The sequence below is a fragment of the Corvus hawaiiensis genome, chromosome 12, assembly GCF_020740725.1.
Source record: "Corvus hawaiiensis isolate bCorHaw1 chromosome 12, bCorHaw1.pri.cur, whole genome shotgun sequence".
Classification (NCBI taxonomy): Eukaryota; Metazoa; Chordata; class Aves; order Passeriformes; family Corvidae; genus Corvus; species Corvus hawaiiensis.
In genome coordinates, this window is record NC_063224.1 from 7,778,692 (window position 1) to 7,800,167 (window position 21,476).

General features: G+C 54.0%; 2 protein-coding genes across 2 annotated transcripts; both read right to left on the minus strand.

The window, feature by feature from the left end:
* Positions 1–9: 9 nt before the first annotated feature.
* Positions 10–13,602, minus strand: GOT2 (glutamic-oxaloacetic transaminase 2). The gene is made up of 10 exons (XM_048316572.1): positions 13,491–13,602; positions 8,014–8,170; positions 6,713–6,841; positions 6,301–6,360; positions 6,022–6,183; positions 5,468–5,572; positions 4,439–4,589; positions 3,619–3,784; positions 2,525–2,675; positions 10–2,042 (listed from the first exon to the last, which is right to left on the minus strand). Exons 1-10 carry the CDS (start codon positions 13,556–13,558, stop codon positions 1,920–1,922), a joined length of 1,272 nt encoding a protein of 423 aa, XP_048172529.1. The 5' UTR covers positions 13,559–13,602; the 3' UTR covers positions 10–1,919.
* Positions 13,603–15,038: 1,436 nt separating this feature from the next.
* On the minus strand, positions 15,039–21,309 carry CALB2 (calbindin 2). Its single transcript, XM_048316982.1, has 11 exons — positions 21,163–21,309; positions 18,042–18,118; positions 17,764–17,853; positions 17,584–17,664; positions 16,697–16,753; positions 16,514–16,591; positions 16,353–16,408; positions 16,109–16,148; positions 15,974–16,027; positions 15,676–15,747; positions 15,039–15,439 (listed from the first exon to the last, which is right to left on the minus strand). Exons 1-11 carry the CDS (start codon positions 21,251–21,253, stop codon positions 15,323–15,325), a joined length of 813 nt encoding a protein of 270 aa, XP_048172939.1. The 5' UTR covers positions 21,254–21,309; the 3' UTR covers positions 15,039–15,322.
* Between the last annotated feature and the right edge of the window lie 167 nt (positions 21,310–21,476).

Sequence of the window (21,476 nt, forward strand, 5' to 3'; positions counted from 1 at the left end):
AGACGGGGCTGTGCTCCAGGGTGCTTTTATTTACAGAGAACGGGCAGGAAAACAGCCCCACGCGGGTAAGAGGGCAGGAGGCGGCAGTTCCAGAGTCACGCAGAACCGGGGACCACAGCACAAGAACCCACAGCGCCGTGGGGCAGCACGTACAGCGTGTGCGGCAGGGAAAGCGGTTTATTGCACAAAGGACAGCAAGCAGCGGCTGTGGGCATCGGGCCAGTAAACAAGCAGCGTGGAAGCGGAAACCCTCTGTCAGGGAGCAGCGGGAGGATCCAGCCTTCCAGCAAGTGTGGCAACAACGTGCACTAGACCGGGACAAGTGCAGCAGACCGGACCTGTCCCAGCTCCAACGGGCACACAGCTGCTCTGGGCAGGAATGGGAAATGAGGATTGCCTTGCTAAATACCCTGGTATGGCTGCTGAGGGAAGAGGTGCCAGCGGATGGAGAAAGCTTACAGGTTCAAGAGGCAATACCTCCAGATCCACCTAGGGAGGCTCCACTCCATCACGCACCAGTGGCCAAGGATGGCTGCATGTCCCAAGGCAGACAGCCTTTGGGAATTTGTTCTCTCCCCAGCAACGGCTACATTCAACACCGTAGGCTCCAATTTTAGCTCCATGACACCAGTTACCATCAGGACAACCTCAGTTCACACACCACTGTTCTCCTGGGGCACATCAGTGGCAACTGCCTCTCTCTACATGGGATTCTCAGGAGATGAGGGTTTCACTAGTCATGTCAGATCCCCTGTGCTGGCATGGCCCTGAGAGGGAATGTTTGATGCATGGAAGGGACAGGATCCAGCTGCACAATGACAGGATGAAGTCCCCAGCTCAACATAGCCATGCACCAGTTTATTTGGATTAAAAATCAGAGTCCAGTAAGTCACAGGACCTCAGGGACCCTCAGTTTAGGACAGAATGGTTTTTGAGTTATCACCTCTCAGATTTCTCTCAAGATCTCTGTTTTCTGATGTCACCAGAAATGTGGTTGAAGAGAGAAGAGAGGTATGCCCCACACCTCCACATGAGTGAGACACTGCAGCGCCAACCTCTTGGCTTACAGCTTTGGGACACATACACAGCCTCCAGGGAGGGCTGCTGGAAGTACAGGGCTGGACTCCTGGGCTTAGGACAGGAATGGGGCGAGGCAGAGACCACAAGACAGCAGTTTTCAGAGGAGATTCTTATTGGGGAGCGGGAGGTGAGAAATTGTTTCACCTCCGGGTACGAAAGTGAAGTCAGGAGAACCAGACAGGTTTAAAAGAGGGACACTGGTCTGCCCCATGCACTGATGCCACTGTGAATTACACCTGAAAGGAAAGTCCCAGATGGAAAGAGTGAAGCCAACGATGGAGCAAAGTTTGGTAGTGAGAAGTCCTCAGAGCTGGTTGTCAGAGGACAGCTTTGGTGCTGCCCAGCCCCAGGCTGGGATGATGGAGGAAGATGGAGTCTGCTGGTAGCAGGGACTGGCTGAGGAGCTTGGAGGAGAGCACCAGAGCAGCCCTCCCACTCAGCCCACCCAGCTCCCTGCCTGCTGCTGCTTGGGCAAGCAGCCAACAGCCTCACAAAGCCTTCTCATAGAGAAATGTGTGCGGAGAAGCCTTTGGTGCCTACACTGGTAGGATGGCATTGCTAAGCATTTGCTTCCTCCAGCATAGATAGGTGCTGGGGCTGATGGAGAAAGGATGGACAGCAGGGAAGAACGGCTGTGACGAGCAGGAGCCAGCAGTGATGTCCCTGCTCCACAACACAGGGCGGATTTGACTAGGCTTCTTACAACAACTCATCTACAAGATACATTCAGCAGCGGCTTCAAGTGCTGTGGTTGGAAGTATTCTGCTTGTTTCTTTTCCCTCTCCATCTTCGACTGGTGGGGAAGGGAAAGCCACCAGCTCCAGGGCACACCTTTGTCTTTACTTTGTGACTTGATGGATGGCATGAGCCAGGTAACCTACATTGCCTGATGTAACTCCCGCCACAGAGATGCGTCCATCCTTTGTCATGTAGATGGAGAACTCCTTGATCAGCCGCTCCACCTGGGGTGAAAGAGCAAAGTTCAAACTGCAGGCCAACCTGTGCTCTGTCAGCCCATTACCCAGCTTGCTGAAATGCAAAGCAAACTGGGTGCCAGCAGACAGGGCATCCCATTACCTGAAGAGCCAGCAGTGTACCCTGTGCACCAAGACAGATGCTGCTCAGTTCTCAGGCCAAGCAGCAACTAGACATTCAGCTAGAAGAGTCACCTCATTTGATCTGACCTTTAAGGTCACCTCAGAGCAGCACCAAGTGACTGCTTGCTTTGATAGACATGACAGCTACATTTACTTTCAACCTCCCCAAGTACAGCACGGAACACAGCAAGACTGGAGTCCCCATGATGTGCCAGTGCTTAGGGCTTGGAGGATGTTCCTCCTGAGGAAGAACTGCTTACAAGGGCTCATTACAAGGGCACCTGCAGTCAAAAACTTACTGACAATGACCGCAAATGACACTTTGAGACAACGGGAATTGTGTTTACCTGCTCAGGCTTCAGCCCTGTGAAGCAGAACATGCCGATCTGGTCAGTGATGTGCTGCCAGTTGTGGGAGGATCCCTCTTTCTTGAGGTTGGACACCAGCTGAGTCCGCATGCCGATGATCCGGTCAGCCATGCCCTTCACCTCTGTGAGCCTGAGAAGCCAACCCAGGAACCATTCAGAGCAGGGCTGGAACACACCAACGCTGCTCTCCCTACCCCAGCTACTGAGAATCAACCTCTCCACCTGGAGGGGCCTCATAGGATGCAAATGAGCAAAGATCAGGGAGCATGAAGATGTAGCTCCAGCTAGGGGAGCTGCTTCTTCCTCCTGATACCTGAGGGTGACCGCTTTTTATCTATTCCATTTCTGCTGGACACTACTACCAGAGTATAGACATTTCTCACATCTGAAAGCCATGGGTCAAGCAGGATGCCTCATGGCAGCACTACTCAAACCCAGATAAATTAGTATCTGCAGATAAACCAAGGGTGCAGGGGTAGCACTGGCAGACAGGCCCCACTCAAAAGTAGCACAGCTAGGAAATGTCTCTGCTGGGCCCTGGATCAGGCACAAGTGTCAGGCTGCCAAAAGAACACAGCCCCCAGTGAGGCCACAGCACACTGCCAGCCTTTGTTCTGCCAGGCCAGCTGCTGGGAGGGATCCGGCACCAAGGGGCTGGGAAAACAGCACAGGCTGATGTCAGGAATCAGGCTTAGGGCATGAGGGTTACATTCCTGGGTCTCGTTCCCAGGGAGCTTATGCTTCCACTTCCCACATGAGATACACGACATGGCTACACCACCTCAGACTTCTATGCTTCATGGATAGACAGATCCTGCAGCCCTCAATCCTATGGGAGTTTTATCCCCTCCTTTACAGTGTCTTCTTCCTTCGTAACACAAGGAAAACCTGTTTGTGTCAGGTTAAACTGACACCAGGTGATGCCAGAACATAAGCAGGGATTTCTCCAGAGTAAACATGGTTCTGACTGTTCCTGAAGTTAAGAGCTGCCTGTGACAGCAGCACACAGAAAGCACAGCACAGGGCTGCACAAAGAGACCTCACTCCCGTGAATGTAACAGATTTCTTCTTACCACTCCTTCCGTAGGTCAGGGGTGTTCAGGATCATAGAGGCAATGCGCGCTCCGTTCATGGGTGGGTTGGAATACATGGGGCGGATGAGGATCTTCAGCTGCGATTCAACCCTCTTGGCTTCATCTGCATCACTGCAGATCACGGTGAAGGCACCCGCACGCTCTCCTAAGAGAATCACAGAATATCTTGAGTTGGAAAGATCACTGAGTCCAGTTTTTGGCCCGGCACAGAAAAACCCCAAGAATCCCACAACTCTTGTGTCCAACAGCATTGTCCAAACAGTCCTTAAGCTCAATCAGGCTTAGTGATATGACCCCTTCCCTGGGGAGCCTGTTCCAGTACCCAACCACCCTCTGGGTTAAGAACTTTTTCCTAATATCCAGCCTAAATCCTCCCTGACACAGTTCTATGCCATTCCCTTGGGTCCTGTCACTGGTCATAGAGAGCAGATGCTGCCCCTTGGGAGGAAGCTGATGCCTGCGAAGCCCTCAGTCTTCTCCAGGTTGAGCAAGCCAAGTGCCCTCAGCTGCTCCTTGTATGGCTTCTCCTTTAGCCCATTCACCATCTTTGTAGTCTCCTTTGGACACTCTCTAAAAGCTTTATATCCTTTTTATACTGTGTCACCCAATACCACGCAGCTTTAGTGGATCCCTGTTCTCTAGAAGGGTCTCCACCAGCTAGCTCCTAGTGGATTATGCCTGCTCAGTACTGCAGGATCAACACAAGCAGCAGGAAGACACTGGCTGCTAAATCGTGGAGGTATTGGGATCCCACCAGCACCCTGGATGAAACTATTTCCTTGCCATGTGCCCTACTCACCGTACAGCCCCATGTTCTTAGCGAAGGACTGTGACAGGACGATGTTGATGCCCTGCTCGATGAAATACCGCACAGCCCAGGCATCCCGGTTGATGTCCCCACTGGCAAAGCCCTGGTAGGCCATGTCAAAGTACACCAGGAGGTTTCGTTTCTGCCAGCAGAGATGGAAGAGAGTGTCACAGAAGCTGAGCACCCCTCCAAGGAGCAGGGCAGCAGGCAGAGAAGAGCCATGCAGACAGCAGTCTGTCCACTTGCAGCCATTCTCCTCCAGAAAAAGAGCCATTCCCCTTCATTCGCCCCAGGGAAAGCAACCCAAAACCTGCAGCTACCCACCACACATCAGAACAGCAGCTGAAGACCCTCCAGTGCATTTATGGGATGTGCAAGTCTGGCCCAGGAAGCAGAAGTAGATTCAACAGTAATAAAATATTCTACTTCAATGTCTTCTGTATTATCAGTTTCCAAGAAAATCATCTGGGAACTCTCTACTCAGCTAGGCAGATACCCCAGATGCACTGCCCCTTAGTCAAGAGACCCAGCCTTCTCTAGGCCACTGAGATCACTTTGATATCTACAATTCTCAGGACACTACTAAGGCCAGGCATCTCCAAGCCAAATTTCACTGGCTACAGGCTTGAGGGAGCAGCAGGAAGAAGGAGAAAGTAGAACCTGTCCCTGTCTGTTTCCAGCTGAAGCTTGCAAGGAGACACGAGGCATGTGAGAGCTCTTCAAGCATTTTTAATACACCAGCACTGGGTGCTCCACTCCAGCAATCACAGCTCATGCTTTTAACCCTGTTGCTCTCCTTTCAGGTCTCCCTACTCCAGCTTCCTGGGACGGTGCCAGCAGAAAGTCCAATGGTCAGTTAGAAGCTTTCTGGGTGCATTTGGCTGGCTCCTGCCAGGAACATGACACCCATCCTGGCTTCAGGGAAGGGAATAACCTTTAGTGAAGACCAGGTGCCACCCACGAAAGGTCAGAGATGTGGTTTCCCCAGGAATGGCACAGTACCCCTGGGACATTGCTCACCTTCACTGTAGCTGCCAACTCCTTCCATTGCTCCTGCCGGGGATCCACCCCAGTGGGGTTGTGAGCACAAGCATGTAAGAGGATGATGCTCTTCTCTGGAATTTTCTAAGGAAGATGTTAGAGAGAATGAATCATCAATGATATCTGAGCACTCTCCTCAGCAGATGAGACAGCTTAGATGAGCTCTGCAAGGCTTCTAGCCTTGATTTAATGCCTTCAGGCATCATAGAATGATAGAATACTCTGAGCTGGAATGGACCCATAAGGAGTCCAACTCCTTGGCCCTGCACAGGACAACCCTGAGAACCATACTATGTGCCTGAATTGTTCAAACACTCCTTGAACCCTGGCAGGCCTGGTGCCATGACCACTTCCCTGGGGAGCCTGTTTCAGTGCCCACCCACCCGCTGGGTGAAAAACCTCCTTCTCCTAATACCCAGCCTAAACCTCCCCTGACATAGCTTCATGCCGCTTCATCACATTTAGGGTAAAGTAAGATCACCAGCCATTTCCCCACATGACCTCCCTTCTTCCAGGCATGGAAGGCAACTCACAGAAATGTCATCTATGGCTCCAGAGAAGTCAAGGCTGCATGTCTTGGGGTCATAGTAGCGATAAGCCTGAAGTTGCATGCCAGCATCACGGAAAATGGGGGTGTGATTGCCCCAGGACGGTTTGGGTAGATACACATCACGGCTGGCCTTGAAGAATCGTTGCTGGTCAACAGAAAGAGCATTCAAACAGGTTGAATACATTCAAGTAGTTAGAAAACCCTAAAGATTCAGCTCTAGTCAAAACATGTCCTTTCCTTCCACTGCTGGCCAGGGACTCACCAAAAAATTGGCTCCAATTCGCAGAGATCCAGTCCCAGAAATGCCCTGCACAGTAACATACTGCAAGGAAAGAAAAAAAATCTCAGTCTGAGTGGCCGTATTTGTCACAGGGAGAGAGCAGCCACTATGTCAGCACTGGCAGCAGCACACCAAAACAGGGACAAGGGGCTGGAGGGACCACAGGGGTCATCAGGTCCAGCTCCAGGGCAGGGAGTTGGGCTCCTTGGCAAGGTTAAACCCCCTCCTTGGACAGGGCTGTTTCACCCCAGCCTTCAGAGGAAGCAGTGATCCTTGCGCCCAGCCAGTCCACAACTCAGAAGCATCAGTACCCCGCCAGTTCTTCCACATTTGCTGAGCATCCACATACCAACCGTGTGTCCTCCCTGCACCCTGTCCCCCGGCCTCTCCTTACCCGGCCACTCTTGAAAGCTTCACTGTTTTCCCCCAGAGCCAGTTCTGCGGATGCCCGGGTGAAATCCGCTAGTCCCCCAATGGGCAAGTACTCCTTATCCATCTTCTTGGATGCTATCATGGCCTCCGCCTGGAAAGGAGGACACAAGTTCAGCGAGGAAGGCATCACTGTGGAGAAGACGATGGACAGCTCAAGGTCACTTCTCTGCATATTTGCTTGCTCAAAAGGGGCAAAGGTTGTTTTACAGGAGTTTCTCTCCAGGGCTCATTCCAAGCAAGGGGCAGCAGTAAACATTTCAGATGAAATCCTGCAGCCACCAGAGCCCTCAGTGGGTGACAACGTTGGTACAGTGGAGCCAAGGAAACCTGGCACCAGAAGAGAGCACCACTTCCAGCCCATTACAAGTCAGTGCTGCTGCACAAGGGGACACATTTCTTTGCCCAAGCAGGAATAGTCCTGCAGGAAGACGAGACTTGAGTGCTACTGAGAGGCAAATACTATCTCTGCATAGGAGATATCCCCAAACCAGGTAGGTAGCAACCTTTTGCAGGGCCTTGTCATGCTGGGAGTGGGACAGACCCTGGCAGCATTCACATACCACCAGGAAATGGTCCGTGATACCATCCAGGTTCCCTGGTTGTGACCCAGCTGCACAGAGAGGGAAGGCAAGGGACGGACGGCTCTAAACCCAATACTGATGAGACACATGAAAACTACTCTCCCTGCACCCTCCCTGTCAGTACAGCCAATCAATGCATATGTCAGCTGCCAGCTATTTACCAGCCTATTTCTACCCCAATAGCCCTGAAAGACCCTGTAATCCCCTCAAGGGCAATGTCCACACCCAGCTCCCTAGGCTGGAGTTTTAGACTGGCTTATGGAGAAACTGGTAACATCAGCTCAGCAGAATTTCTGAGGCTAATCCATTAAGGGGCTAATGTCAGCTCTTTCCTCCCTTGTGGGGTGCCGTAAGGAACACTGGCCTATTCAGGAAACACCTTGAAGTTCAGAGAACAGGTGCATTGGAGGGCTCATGGAAGTCAGCAGTGAGTTAGTTACCTGAAGGGGAACAGGACATGTACTTCCTGTTTTGTCCTGTACTACTTAATGGCTCTGTCGTGTCTCAAAAGCATTAGTCCTGCTAAGGGAGACATCCAGGAATACTGTCCTGCTCTGTTAGAGACAGAGCTTATTTAAGGACCAACAGACAAAACTTGCTTAGAGGCCTTCCCCCTCCCCGATGCCCTCAGGGTACCTGGCACCTGGATCTAGCCCTGCCCAGCAGCCAGCACCCAGCTCACCTTGCGAACACAGTTCAGGACATAGGGCTTCCCATTGTCATCCCGGTATGCCCCCACACCCAGGTTCATCTTCTTGGAGTTGGTGTCACGCTTGTAAGCTTCTGTCACCCCCAGGATGGGGTCGGGGGGACCCATCTCCACATGGGACCACCATGAGCTAAAGGGAGAAACAAGAAGCTAAGCATGAGGCTTGAGAACTGTAAAGAGATGTGCACCAACAGAAACACTCACGGGAAATCTTGCCTTTAAACCAGTGAAAAAGGTACAAATAGTGTGAAGAGAATTATCCAAAAAACCCAAACAAACCCTTTAAGCTCACATCTTATATTGCAGAATGGGCAAAGAGCCTCAGTTCATTGTGGCTGAAGATAACTGACTCCCTCTCAGTCATTAGCATGTTGAAACACTCCTGTTTGCCTTATGTGCTAACACCACAAAGAGCCTGCAAAACAGAAGCCTTGAACTCTTATGCTCTGGACAAGTGCCCAGAGCCTGCAAGTGGGATGGCACAGGTTATTCCCCTCCAGGAAACCTTGGCCAGACCCAGGCAATTGCACAAAACATGAATATGGAGTCTCTTCCAAACTGCTGGAAGGGCTCTAGTACATGAAAACTAATTTGTTTTTCTCCCAACATTGGCTGACAGAACAAAGATATTTCCACTCCTTGCCCTACAAACTCTGCCTCCCCTGGTGTTGTAGATGAACACTGTTTTCCAGGACATCACAGAAGACAGTTTCTTCCCTGTCTGACAAGTGACAAGCTCTGATGTGAAGACCCTTCCCCTGCCGTCAAGCACAAAGCCTCCCTGCATCAGGAGGAGCTTTGTATTCCCCCAGCACAAGGAGCCACCTGCCTCTGCCCTGCTGGCAGCACACCCTGAAGATGGAGAGGCTCTCTTAATGTCAAGGGCAGAGCAAACCATGCTATAAAAAGAAACCTGTTATTTCCTTTGGCCACGGTCTCTGCCCTGTCCCACGTCCAGGCTTTGCAGGCCTGCAGACAGTGCAGGAGCAACAGTGTGGTGGTTTTTAACGTGCCTGGCAGCGGGCTGTGGCTGTCACAGCCCCCTCCTGAAGGCACTGCATGCAGCTCTCAGCATCCTGACTCAGCACAGGCGCCTACCCAGGTCCCCCAGCTCGGGGGGAACAAAGGGTACAATACAAGGTAGATTGGGTTTATCTCCTGAGGGGCAGAACTTAAGTCTTAATTGCTGATGGAGAAACACACAAAAGGAGAGACATATCAGCTTTACTTTGCGGCCCAGGAAAGGCTACCTCATTGGATAATAAGATCCTTTCCTTTCCCAGCTTGGGAATGCAGTCCTGGGGCTGGTCCCTGCCCCAGGCAATGCAGGCAGCCTGGAGCCAGCCCAGGGCCAGCCAGATCTCCTGCTGGGTGTGTAGTGTGGACTGTAGGCAGATACAGATCTGTGGCAGCAGGGCCAGTCGGGTTAGGGAAGCTCTAACATGATCAGCAGAACTCACAAAATCATCTTTCCTCTCCACTCTGTCCCTGTTTTAGGTCCATTTAGGCCCAGTTTACTCACTACAGAAAAATTCTGCACTGTTCCATGTATGTAGATTGCATCTCATGAAGCCCCAAACATCATTTGCCCTCTTCAGACTAACAGCTTTTCCCATCTGTACACTATTTCCAAATTTAAAAAAAAAAAGCCTGTTTCTCCTTTTGACAGGCTTTGAGGAAGAGGTAGAGCCACCTCAGGTAGTTTAAAAATGGAAGATGTGCTTAAGGTTTTTTAGACCACTAACCAGTCTTAATTACCTCTTAAGTATAGGACCAGCTTGGAAAGGAAGATGAGTCAGTCATGCCAGCAACACACACCCTCCAGAGAGGGACAGGGGCTGCAGCCAACTGTGGAGGGAGTGACCTGGGGAACCAACCTAAGCAGGACGCATCAAGGGGACTGACAGGGCAAACTCCTGCTGCAGGTTCAGGCGGATTTGGACAAACCTCTCCCATTGCATTCCTGGCAATGGAGAGGCGGGAAAGAGAGAAACAATGTGCCGTAGTGTGTCTCTCTGCAGTTTACTTGGTGTAGGATTATTTTGGCATCAAGGGCTGCAGGAGCCTGGCCATCTATTTTCAAGAGCTGCTACTTTAGAGATGGTGACAGTATCTTCTTTCTGCTGGGCTTTTCCCCAAGCAGCTTACAGTTTGGGGTATTTAGGTCCCGATCCTGCTAAGGCTTAGGTGGGTCACTGAGATCTAACATACTGCAATTAATGCTGATCCTGCAGGCGTTTATCTAAGCTGCAGCACTCCAGAGAGTTAAGTACTTTTGTTCTGAGCCGGTTTTTCTGTTGGCTTAAGGCACAGAAGGGTAGGTTTAGGACTTATTTTCCTGCTCTCAGCATGAAGGTTTCCAGGTGAAACAAGACTCCTCTTGTGTTTCCAGGAAGGTGAGCTTGCAGTGAGACAAGAGAAAAAAGTCTAGGCTGAGTTGTCCAAACACATCAGGATACCAAAGAGATCACAGAGGCAAAGCTTTCCCAAAGGGGTTTGGGAAAAAGAGATCTACTAGGGGTCCAAAGCCACAAACCCTAACACACTGCTACCCCCCATTACTATTGTTGTCCCTGCACTGCCTTATATTTTATTTTGAGCAATTAAAAGAACATTGGGCTTGAATAAAGGTCAAAGCTATAAACTGCACATCTCTGCCAGGCCAGAGGTATTCAGTGCGGAAAACTAACCAGAGGTAAACTTAAGCTGGGGTTGAACTACCCGAGGGATACTCAATGTAAGCCTAAGGAAGCACATTCTCCAGCTACAGGACTTCAACACAGAAGGCCCAGTCAGCGTTTAGATGCTCATCAAAGCTGGTATCCAAGTAGTTTCTGGACTCTTCAGCCAGGCTGGTCTTCTGAGCTGATTTAATGCACAGCTGCAAGTGCAGTGGGACAGAGGGGGTGGGAAAATGCACCAGGAATTGCATAAATTGGCAATAAAATATATATGTGGAACTTACGCCTCAAGTGCACAGACCTAAGAAGTGCTTAAGGACTCAAGCCAAGCCCGGAGAGCAAGCATTTACAAGCCCAGTGAAGGCTTCCATCGTGGAGAGGCCAGCCCACGTTCCCTGAGGTACAGCCACAGAAGATACCGGATTTCAGAAGCTTTGCCAAAGCCCCCACAGCAGTTCTGCAAGCCGGAGCAGAGCCGAGGGGCCAAAGGCTGTCAGGCTGTGCGTAAAACACATCTGAAGCAAATATTTACACAAGAACAATGCCAACAGGCTGCTGGCTACTTCAGGGCCTTTCAAGCCTGCAAATTCCTTGCCCCAGTGAGCTGGGGTAAGCTTTCCACCAAGAAAAGTATTTAAATAGCTGTCTTGTGATACATTAGAGCAGCAGACTGAGTTATCACCCTAATTAGCATTTGTGTGTCAAGGGAGCCGTTTTAACCATTTCCTATCTCTTTATCTCTGTCCTGATTTCAGAAAGAGCATTCTCAGCACAGAGTAAGGGTAGCAGCTGGAGCACCACATAATATTGCTGAAGATAAGGAAACAAAAACTGCTAATCACTGCTTGGCTTCCATCGTTGTATAATAAGCCACTATTCCTGAACAGGAAAAAGGAGGGGGCTGTGCACAGAGACTGCTTACTTACAAAACTTAACAGCCTCTCTTGGGTGACCTCAATGCAGTTTGGTAATTTATAGTTTGCTGTATAAGCTTGAGAAAAGCAAAGCTTATGCCAGCAGGCTCCATATCTTTCCCAGGCCTGCTACAGTCCTGGGCACAAAACACAAGTTCTAGATAGCTTCTCTTCTGTCCCTGCTGAGTAGAGCCAGAAGGCTGGCTTAGAAGCAACAGTGACTGCTGGAATGAAGATTTTAAAAAACCACTGCTTTCCTGCTCTGACATGGGCTGGACAGTTTCTTAGCGACTTCCCCACTAGTGAGGGCCATGAATTAAAGGGTTCTGGAGAGCAACAAGGCCTTGTCCAGATCCCTCTGCACATTCTGCTTCTTGGCCATCTGGTCTCAGTGGTGTTCCCAGCCCTGTGGCTCTCAGGTCAGCTGTACTTTGTGGAAGCTGTTCTGGGCTTTTCGCACAGCTCCAGCAGCACCCTGCATCCTTCTATCCAAACCTCTGCTGACCAGAGACAGCAGAATCCAGAGCTGCCAGTGCAGGACTGGTCCTCACAGAAACACAGCCACTCCCACCCTGCTCATGCCAGGGTTTGCACCCCTGAGGGCAAAACTCTAGCACAGCCAGCACTACTCCCGCCCCATTTCATGGATCATGGGGTCACCGCAGACCTGCTGCACCGTGCATGATCCCCAGGCCCACTGCACAGTGCAGAGGTGCCTTTGGTCCCACTACACAGGGCAGCCAGACAGCAGCACCTCAGCCCCATTTCACAGCACACAGAATCCTGGAATGGTTTGACTTGGAAGAGACCTGAAAGATTACCTTGTCCAAACCCCTTTCATAGACAGGGACACCTTCCACTAGATCAGGTTGCTCCAAACGCTGTCCAACCTGGCCTTGAACACTTCCAGGGATGGGACAAGCACAGTTTCTCTGGACAACCTGTGCCAGGGCCTCCCCAGCCTCACAGGTAAGAATTTGTTCCTAATATCTAATCTAACCCTGCCCTCTGTCAATTTAAATCCATTCCCTCTTGTCCTGGCACTCCATGCCCTTGTCAAAAGTCCCTCTCCTACAGTGCTCTTGTAGCCCCTTTAGGTACTGGAAGGCCACAACTAGGTCACCCTGAAGCCTTCTCTCTTCCAGGGTGAATAACCCCAGCTCTTTCACTCAGCCTTTCCTCACAGAAATGGTGCTCCATTCCTCTAATCATCTTTGTGGCCTCCTTTGGACTTGCTCGAACAGGTCGATGTCTTTCCTGTGCTGGGGTCCCAAAGGTGGATGCAGTGCTGCAGGTGGGGTCTCAGCAGAGCGGACTAGAGGGGCAGAATCCCCTCCCTTTACCTGCTGCCCACGCTGTCGGTGATGCAGCCCAGGACACGGTTGGTTTCTGAGCTGCGAGCGCACATGGCCTGGGCACGTCCAGCTTCTCACCGACCACATCATTCGTGCCCTGTAGCACAGTGCACACCACCAGCAGCACTCCGGCCCCATTACTCAAGGCACAGGGTGTCCCCAGCCCCGTCGTTCAAGGCACGGGCTCCCCCAGCCCCGCTTCTCGGGGCTCCCCGGTGCCTACGCGCCCTCCACGGCGGCGCCTCAAGGGCAGCGGGGGGCGTCGGGCTGGGCCGCAGCCAATCACGGCGCGAGAACCCCCCTCCCCAGCCAATCCCAGCGCGGTCCGTCCCCCAGCAACTTCCCGTCCCCAGCGCGGCGTCACCCGCGAGCCGCACGGGGGGATCCGCTCCCCGCAGCCTCCCCCCACCGCCACCTCGGAGCGCGGCTCAGCCGCGGGGAAACCCTTCCGCCGGCACCGGCGGGCGGCCCCAGGGCCTGAGCCATCTCTCAGCCCTCACCTGGCTCGAGAGGCGGCGGCGGCGAGGCGCGGGGCGGCGAGGAACCGGCGGCTGTGCAGGAGCGCCATGGCGGCAGCGGCGGTGGTGGCGGCGGCGGGCGAGCACTTCACACCGCGGGCGCCGGCTGCGCGCTCCGCCCCGCGCATGCGCCGCCGCGCGCCGGGCCCCGCCGGCGCTGCCCCCTGGCGGCCGCCAAGGGTCAGCGCAGCCGCGCCGCCCGCCCGCTCGGTCCGGGGCAGTGCTGGGCTGTGCTGGGCTAGGCTGAGCCGCAGTGAGGCGTGCTGGGCGGTACTGGGTTGTGCTGACCTATGCAGGACTCCACTGGGATGTGGTGGGCTGTATTAGGCTGTAGTGGGCCATCTTGTACCAGGCCATACTGGCTGTACTGGGCTGTCCTACACTATACTGGGCTGTAGTAGGCTGTACTGGGATATGGAGGACTCAACTAGGACATGGTAGGCCATACTAGGCTGTGCTGGACCATCTTGTATCAGGCCGTACTTGGCTGTACTGGGTAGTACTGCACCATACTAGTCTGTACAGCGCTGCACTTGAGCTGTACAGGACTGCACTGCATCATATGGAGCCATACAGGTCTATACAGGGCAGTCTTGGGCTACAGGGAGCTATACAGGACTGTAACACTCTACAGGACTCTACAGTGATGTACAGGGCTGTACTTGGCCATATGGAGCTGTGCAGGATTGTACTGAGCCATACTAGGCTGTATGGGGCTGTACTTGGCTGCCCTGTACCATTCTGGGATGTACAGGGCCATGTGGAACTGTAAAGGTCTGTACTGGGCTGTACTTAGCCATATAGGATTTACAGCACAACACAGATCTGTACAGCATGGTACTGGGCCATACTGAACTGTATTGAGCCACCACACAGGCCTGTACTGAGCCATACTGAGCTGTACTTGGCCATATGGAGCTATACAGGGCTCTGTAGGACTGTTTTGGGCTGTACTTGGCTGCCCTGTGCCATTCCAGGCTGTACTGAGACACAGGGATGTACAGGGCTGTAACGGGCCATACTGGACTGTGTGGGGCCGTACTGGGCCATATAGGACTGCACTGGGCCATACTGGGCTGTGTGGGGTTTTACTGGGATATAATGGGCTGTACAGGGTTGTGCTGGGCTGTACATGTCCAGATGGGACTGCACTGCACCATACTGGGCCATACAGGCCTCAGCTGGGCTGCACTGGATAGTACAGGGGTGGGAAAGGTTGCACTGGGATTCCACCAGCATCATCACCTGGGACTGGTTTGCAAAACTGGGAGTGGAGGAAACAACCCTTGGGAGGCTTTGGCAGGGTCTGGGAGGGGTGACTGGGAGGTACAGTGTCCCCACCCAGCCTGCCTGCACTCTGCTCCCCAGCGATTTTCCAATGACCCTCATCCCACAGGGGCTTTCCCAAATGCTCCATCTCTCTTCCCTATCCAGCAGCCTCATCCTCAGTGGGATCAGAGTGTGAGGATGTCTCCCTTCTCCCTGTCACCCCACAGCCCACCATGGGATGGAGAAATAGGAGCTCCAGTCTAGCAGTACTTGAATTTATTAGTAAACCGTTCTTTGGTAAATGATAAAAACTCCAGAAGAGACCAAAGGAATGAAAACAACACCCCCACAAAGAAAAAAAATAATATAATTAAACAAAACAGGCAGATGGGTAAAAAAAAAAAGAGTTCCCCCCCCAAAATGGGAATTTAGCAACCTACAGCAAACCCAAGAGCTGTTGGGGGAGCTCTGCAGTGATGGGGGCTCCCCCCTTGTGCTTGTTTTCGGGGAGGAGGAGCGTGGGCTGTGTGTATGAGGGGTCGGTCCTACATGGGGGGCTCATTGCAGAGCACCATCTCCAGTTCCTTGCGGTAGAGTTTGCCCCCGTCAGAGAGGTTCATGATGCTCTTCCTGTAGTTGGTGAGCTGCTGGATATTCATCTCCTGCAAGGCATGGGAGGCAGTGGGAGTGGGCATCCCCTTTCTCCCTGGGGAGCACCCCTAGGCTGAGATTACGTTCCCCCCAGCTCCAGTGCAGCTTCCCATGAGAATGCAGGGTCAGCACCCGGACCAGCATCTCCGGGTCCCCATGGAGCACGGACATGGGAAGATGCTGCTGGGAGAGTGGAGAAGGAACTGGGAGGCTCTGGGGGTGGCACCCAAGATCTGCCCTCACTTACTTTCTTATTCTTCTCATACAGGTCTTTCAAAAGTGCATCCAGCTCATTCTCATCAATGAAGCCATTTCCGTCCTGGATAGTGTGGGAGGGACATCAACAGCAGGAAGGACACAAGCCCCACAATTCCCCCTTGGACATGGGCACCCCCAGACCCTCAGCCAGCACAGCCAGAGGTAAACCCAGTTCTCCCACCCCAAACCACAGCGAGGAATTGCCTCAACCAAAACCATACGATTTGGGGTTATTTTTTGCCAAGCTACATTTATTTGGGGCAGTTTCCCATGAGCTGGCTCCCTACCTTGTCATAGAAGGCGAAGATGGCATTGAACTCGTCTGAGGACAGCTTCATTCCCTGCAAAGTGGCAAGGGACACCAGGGCATGAGGGAGGGGTTGGAGTTGTTATTATTATTAGCAGTAGTAGTATTATGTTACCTGGAACTTCAGAAGAAAGTTTTCTTGCACGGGCAAAAGTCTGAAAAACAAGAAGGGCAGGGAAGAGCGGGAAGCAGCCAGAAAAAGACACTTTCTTAAATCACAGTGATGTTTTGCTCAGAAACATGAGTAAATTAAAGAGGAAAAGAGTTTTCCCTGGAAGCTGGAGCTGACTCTTCCTAAATACGAGCATTTCAGGTGTCTTTCCCTCCCCAGCTCTTCCTTCTTGCAGCCGTGACCTTACCGGGACATCTCGGAGAGGCCCAGCTTCCCATCACCGTTCATGTCAAACATCCGCAGCTGTTGGGACACAAACAGTACTCTGTCACCCATCACTCCTCCTCCCCTGCATGCCACCCACCTGGTGAGACCTGCTGGGGACACAGTACCCCCGGTCCCACTTACGATGGTCTGTGTGTACTCCTGCAGCTTGGGCTCGTCGTAGGGCCGGTTCGCCTTCTTCAGCAGGTCCGACAAGAAGCCCTGGGAGGAGAGGGTTTTGCTGGCTGTCCCCATCCCCGGCTGTCTCAGCGGGGATGTCCCACTGGCGGGGGACCCAGCCCAGCCCACCCCCTGCCCACAGCCTACCTTGAGCTCATTGGCTTCGATGTAGCCGCTGCGATCCGTGTCGTACCTGCGCCAAGCCTGTGGAGGGACTGCCGTGAGCCTTTGCGGGGGCTCGTGCCCCCCACTCCCCCCACACGTGTGTGTCCCCATAAACCCCTGCTGAGAGCGTCCCCCACCACCCTAAAGTAGATGGGGCCACCTCACACTCCCTCTGGTGCCGCCTGCTCTCCCTTGGGGCTGGATGCTTTTGTTCAGCCCCACACCATGAGTTCAAGAGCCTTTATCCTCATGTCAGTATGCAAGATCAGGCTTTAATACTTAATAATATTTAATTGCATCCCCCAATTAAACAATAGTGCCTGCTTACCCCGCCCCCCTCCCTGTCACAGGTGCTCTTCTTTCAGCTTTCCCCTCCACCCAGGGTTCAGTTTCCAAGTACAAGCTCCTTCCTCTCCAGGATGCTGCACATTCCCTTCCACCCCCAGCTATGTTTTATTTCCCCATCTGCAATTTCTCTCCCACCTGTGTGGGTTCACCCCATGCAAGGGCACAGCAAGGTTGTGGGGTCACCCAGAGCAGTGTTGGCTTCGGCACATCCCTTGGGCATTTAGGAGCTACCATGAGGGGAAATTTACAAAAAAGTCCCAAATCCTTTCATCTCACCTCGCCTGGAGGCTGGGATGAGGCACCTGGCTGCCCTGAGAAGTATCCAAGAGTGCTGAGAACTGGGAAAACTCACCACACTCCCTCTCTTCCCTAAACCCGCACTGCCTCCCAATGCTGAGTTAATGCCAAGAGTTTTGGGGAGACTAGGGGAGGTTTGGGCAGTTCAAGCTCCCAGTAGTTTTCCCATGGTGGAGCTGGACTTAGTTCCCCGGGGATCCCCCAGCACAGCCGGCCCCACTCACCTCCATGAACTCTGAACTGGAGCCCACATGCTGGCGGAAACACAGCAGAAAATTCTCCTCTGTGGGCAGGATCTGGGCCAGCTGTGGGGAACACAGGCATGGTGGAATGGTGGAGGGGAAACATGAGCATGGGGGTGGGACATGAACAACCCGGGGTTTGTCAGGTCCAGCACTGCTCACCTCCGCCATCTCGATTTTGCCGTCCGCATTTTTGTCATATTTGTGCATGAACTCCTTCATCTTGTCACCCAAATTGTCCTTCTTTGAGTCCTGCCAGCAAGGAGAGAGGGGATGGGAGCATTTTCCCCATTCCCTGCACTGGTGTTCTCCCGCTTTCCTCCCAGAGGATCCCCAGTCCCACTCATCAGTGTGCAAAGGAGATGAGGCTGACATAAGTGTGAATCTTTGGGCATGAGGGGACAGGGGAAGGAGGGAGCAAAACCAGAAGATGTTCTTACCACGCCTGCCCCCTTCCTTGCACTTTCCAGCTCCTGGAAGAAATTTTCCAGCTCTTTGCCTTCAATGTAGCCATTTCCTGGGGGAGGAAAAAACCGCATTAAGACTTCCACAGTGTCAGCGCACAGGAGGAGAGGGATAGATGCTCCCAGGGGACACGGTGCTTGTTCCCTCTGCATCAGGAGATGGCTCCAAGGCAACTGTGGCAGCAAAGAAACACCAGCCAATGTTGATGCCGAGTGCTGCACATACCAGTAATGCCCATATTTACCCAGGTGATACACAACTTTGGACTTGTCACTTGCACTCATTTGTAGGGCACAGGGGACTTTGTTCCTTGGTCTTTGCTGCATTTTCTGTATCTGATGCTTCAGTCAGGTAGTTTAAATAAACCTCCCCATTCTGTCCAAGCATCTCCCAACCAGGATTGTCTCCTCTCAACCCCCTGTGGGGGCCACAAGGGCAAATGGGGAGTAGAGATAAAGCACCTGGAACAGCATCCCCCCATCCTGGGTGCAAGATCAGCCCCAGGAAGGGGTCGCCCCACTGCAAGTCTCCAGCGTGGGCAGGAGCTCCAAAAGATCCCTGTCCTGTGTACCTGCACCTCTCACTGCCGGTATCTATGCTGAGATGTGGTTCCTCTGGAACCCGGGGTATCCACAGCCCCGCCCTGCCTGTGGCATGCTCGATGGCCAGATGGCTCAGCCAGGGCTCAGCCACACATGGCTCCCACAGTGCTGGTGATTTTGGGGGGTGGCTGCTGTGCCTGGAAGCAGCAGGGTCATATCATGGCTGGGGACAGCAGTGAAGACACTGGCTCCATGGTGCTGCCAGGCAAGGTGTCACCTCCCTGCCAGAAATCCTCCCTTCCAACAACATCTGGACACAGCAGAGGGATGTTGCCCTTTCCCTTGAAGTGCCTGGCTGAGGGATAGCCAGGGCTCTTCCTTGTGAACATTTCCCCCAGGACTGCTCTGCATTTCAGCCTCCAGAGGCTTGGACCACAGCTCCCTGCTCTGCGCTGCCTTCGGCATCACCTGCAGCTCCCCAGCAGCATCTTCTCCCCACTGCAACACAGCAGCTGGGAATAACCCATCCACATCTCAGCTTGAAGCACTGGGGAAGTCCCAGGGTACCTTCCTCTTTGGTGACCACATCCCAATGGATGAGCAGCATCCTTCCCAGGAGGGGATGAGGGGCTTGGGTGATGTTGGGGTGCTGGTGTGAGCCACTGAGGTACTTGGCTTCCCACTGCTCTTCCCAGAAGCTCTGCTTTTGTGGGTGAAGGAGAACCCCAAGCGCCTTTGAATTCAGTTAGGGAAAAAAAAATCAACAAGAGTTTTGAGCTGGGAAATAAGAATAAGGCCAAGAAAAGCTGTGGCCGGTAGCTTGGCTTCCTCCAAGCAGCAGCTTGGACAGGTCTGATCCATGTCTGCAGAGCGGCAGGATGTAGAGTGTCATGGAAAATCCCCTCCGGAGAGCCACAGCCAATCCATGCAGCTCCACCTTGGAGCCTTGGGGCAGCTGTGGCTGGTAAAGTGAGGACATCAAAGACATCCAAGGGGACATCTCTGGGGCATGACAAGCCTTGAGGGGAAGTGGCTCAAGGCATGGAAGCCACATTGAAGGGGTTTAAATGCAGGGATGAGTTTGGGTGAAGTAGTCCCATGCACAGAGACATGAACCCCAGGTCCCTCCATTGGCACAGGGTAGCAGCCAGGGCTGTTGGAGCTCCTGCTTGGTGCAGCCAAGCATTGTCCTTGTCAAGGCCACCCTCTTCCTCGATGCCTGAGTCCTTCCTCTCCTGGGCACCTGCCGTGCCGCAGCTCCACAGCCTTGCCCTGCCAGGGGGCTGTGGGCCAAGCTGGATCCATGCCTGATGCTGTTTTAGAGATGACAGAGCACATCCAAGGGCACAGTGGGATGCGCTGCAGGGAGGCAGCTGGACACCCACATCAGGAGCTGCCCACTCCCACTGGAGTGCCACCTTCCCAACCCCTTGGTGGCTGCTCCAGTGCCAGCTCCAGCAGTGACAGGGACCCATGTCCGTGTCCCTGGTGCTGTGGGGCTGCAGGGGGAACCCCAAAAGTGCAGCCGGGAGCAAGTGGAGCTCCAGTTCCAGCAGCGCAGCTGGGGAGGCTGCATGACGCAGTTCCTAGGAGGGTTTTGGTCCCCAAATCTCCCTGCAAGAACAGGAGACCCAGTGAAGGGCAGGAGCTTTCCCCTGGGCTGCTGTTCCCAGCAGGCTGAGCCTCCTTCATGGCACCGCAGCGCTAAAAGAAACTGTTTTCCCACAAAATGATGCTGCTTTTTGCATTTCCCCCCGTTTTGGGGCTGACAGTGGTAGGAACAGGGATGTCCTGCCCAGATGTGGCTCCGTGGGAAGGAGTGGACGCGGTTTTTGCCACAGCATCCCCGGGGAGAGGTTTTGTGAGCTGGGGAGCAGGCAGGGAGGGACCGAGCACTCCAGGCATGGAGGGACCGTTCCTCAGCCTGTTCCGGGTGTGGGACACCGACTCTGTCACCCCTGGCAAGGGGGTGACCCTGGGGCCAAGCTGGTGGCCGCGCTGCCCCCCTCCCTCCAGGTATGGGGCACTGCCGAGGCGGGGGGATGGAGGGGACCGAGGATGGACACTGGGCACCCCGGGAAGGGCAAGACACCCAGAGCAGCACCCAGAGGTGACACCAGCCCCGAACTCTCAAGGCACCCGGGGGATGTGCCAAGGAGACTCGGGATATCCCGGTCTCGGCGTCCCATGGGCTGAGGACTCCCCGTGGGGTCCAGTTCTGGGGCTCCCCGTCCTTTCCCGACGGGGAGGTCCTGGGGAACCGATCGCCTCCCCGATCCCGGAGCTTCAATCGATGGGGCTGCGCCCCGGAGACTCTCCATCACCCCGGAGACTCTCCATCACCCCGGAGACTCTCCATCCTGGAGTCTCTGCATCCCGGGGGCTCTCCGTTACCCCCATGCTGCGGCGGTGGAGGCTCTATCCTCTCCTCCGGGATGTCCAGGGACTCTTCACCACCCCCCCATTCAGCCCCGCGCCCCCAGGGATGCTCAGCCCGGTGCCCTCCCCGCCGGTTTTTTGAGGAGCGAAGTGTCCCGCGCGCCCCGGGACTGACCGTCCGCATCGAAGTGCCGCCAGATGTCGAGGAACTGGGAGGCGGTGAGCTCGGCCAGGTGGAGGTGCGGGGCCTGCTGCGGGCCGGCCATCCCGCTCCCGATCCCGCTTCCGATCCCGCCGCTCCCGATCCCGCCGCCGCCTGCAGCCGCCTTTTATACCCGCCGCCGCCGCGCCGCCCGCCGCCGCCAGAGGGCGCCGCCGCCCCGGGACACCGGCCGGGCACGGGGGGCAGCGGGACAGCGGGACACCGAGATACTGGGACAGCGGGATACCCGGACACCAGGACACCGAGATAGTAGGACACTGGGACAT

Coding starts and splice junctions, on each gene's coding strand:
- CALB2 (XM_048316982.1), bottom strand. CDS start 21,253: ATGGCCGGCCCGCAGCAGGCCCCGCACCTCCACCTGGCCGAGCTCACC. Junction 16,149..16,352: donor GGCCTCTCCGAGATGTCCCG/GTAAGGTCACGG, acceptor CTTGTTTTTCAG/ACTTTTGCCCGTGCAAGAAA. Junction 16,028..16,108: donor ACTTTCTTCTGAAGTTCCAG/GTAACATAATAC, acceptor GCCACTTTGCAG/GGAATGAAGCTGTCCTCAGA.
- GOT2 (XM_048316572.1), bottom strand. CDS start 13,558: ATGGCGCTCCTGCACAGCCGCCGGTTCCTCGCCGCCCCGCGCCTCGCC. Junction 6,361..6,712: donor AAGCTTTCAAGAGTGGCCGG/GTAAGGAGAGGC, acceptor CTTTCCTTGCAG/TATGTTACTGTGCAGGGCAT. Junction 5,573..6,021: donor GAGCCATAGATGACATTTCT/GTGAGTTGCCTT, acceptor CATCTTCCTTAG/AAAATTCCAGAGAAGAGCAT.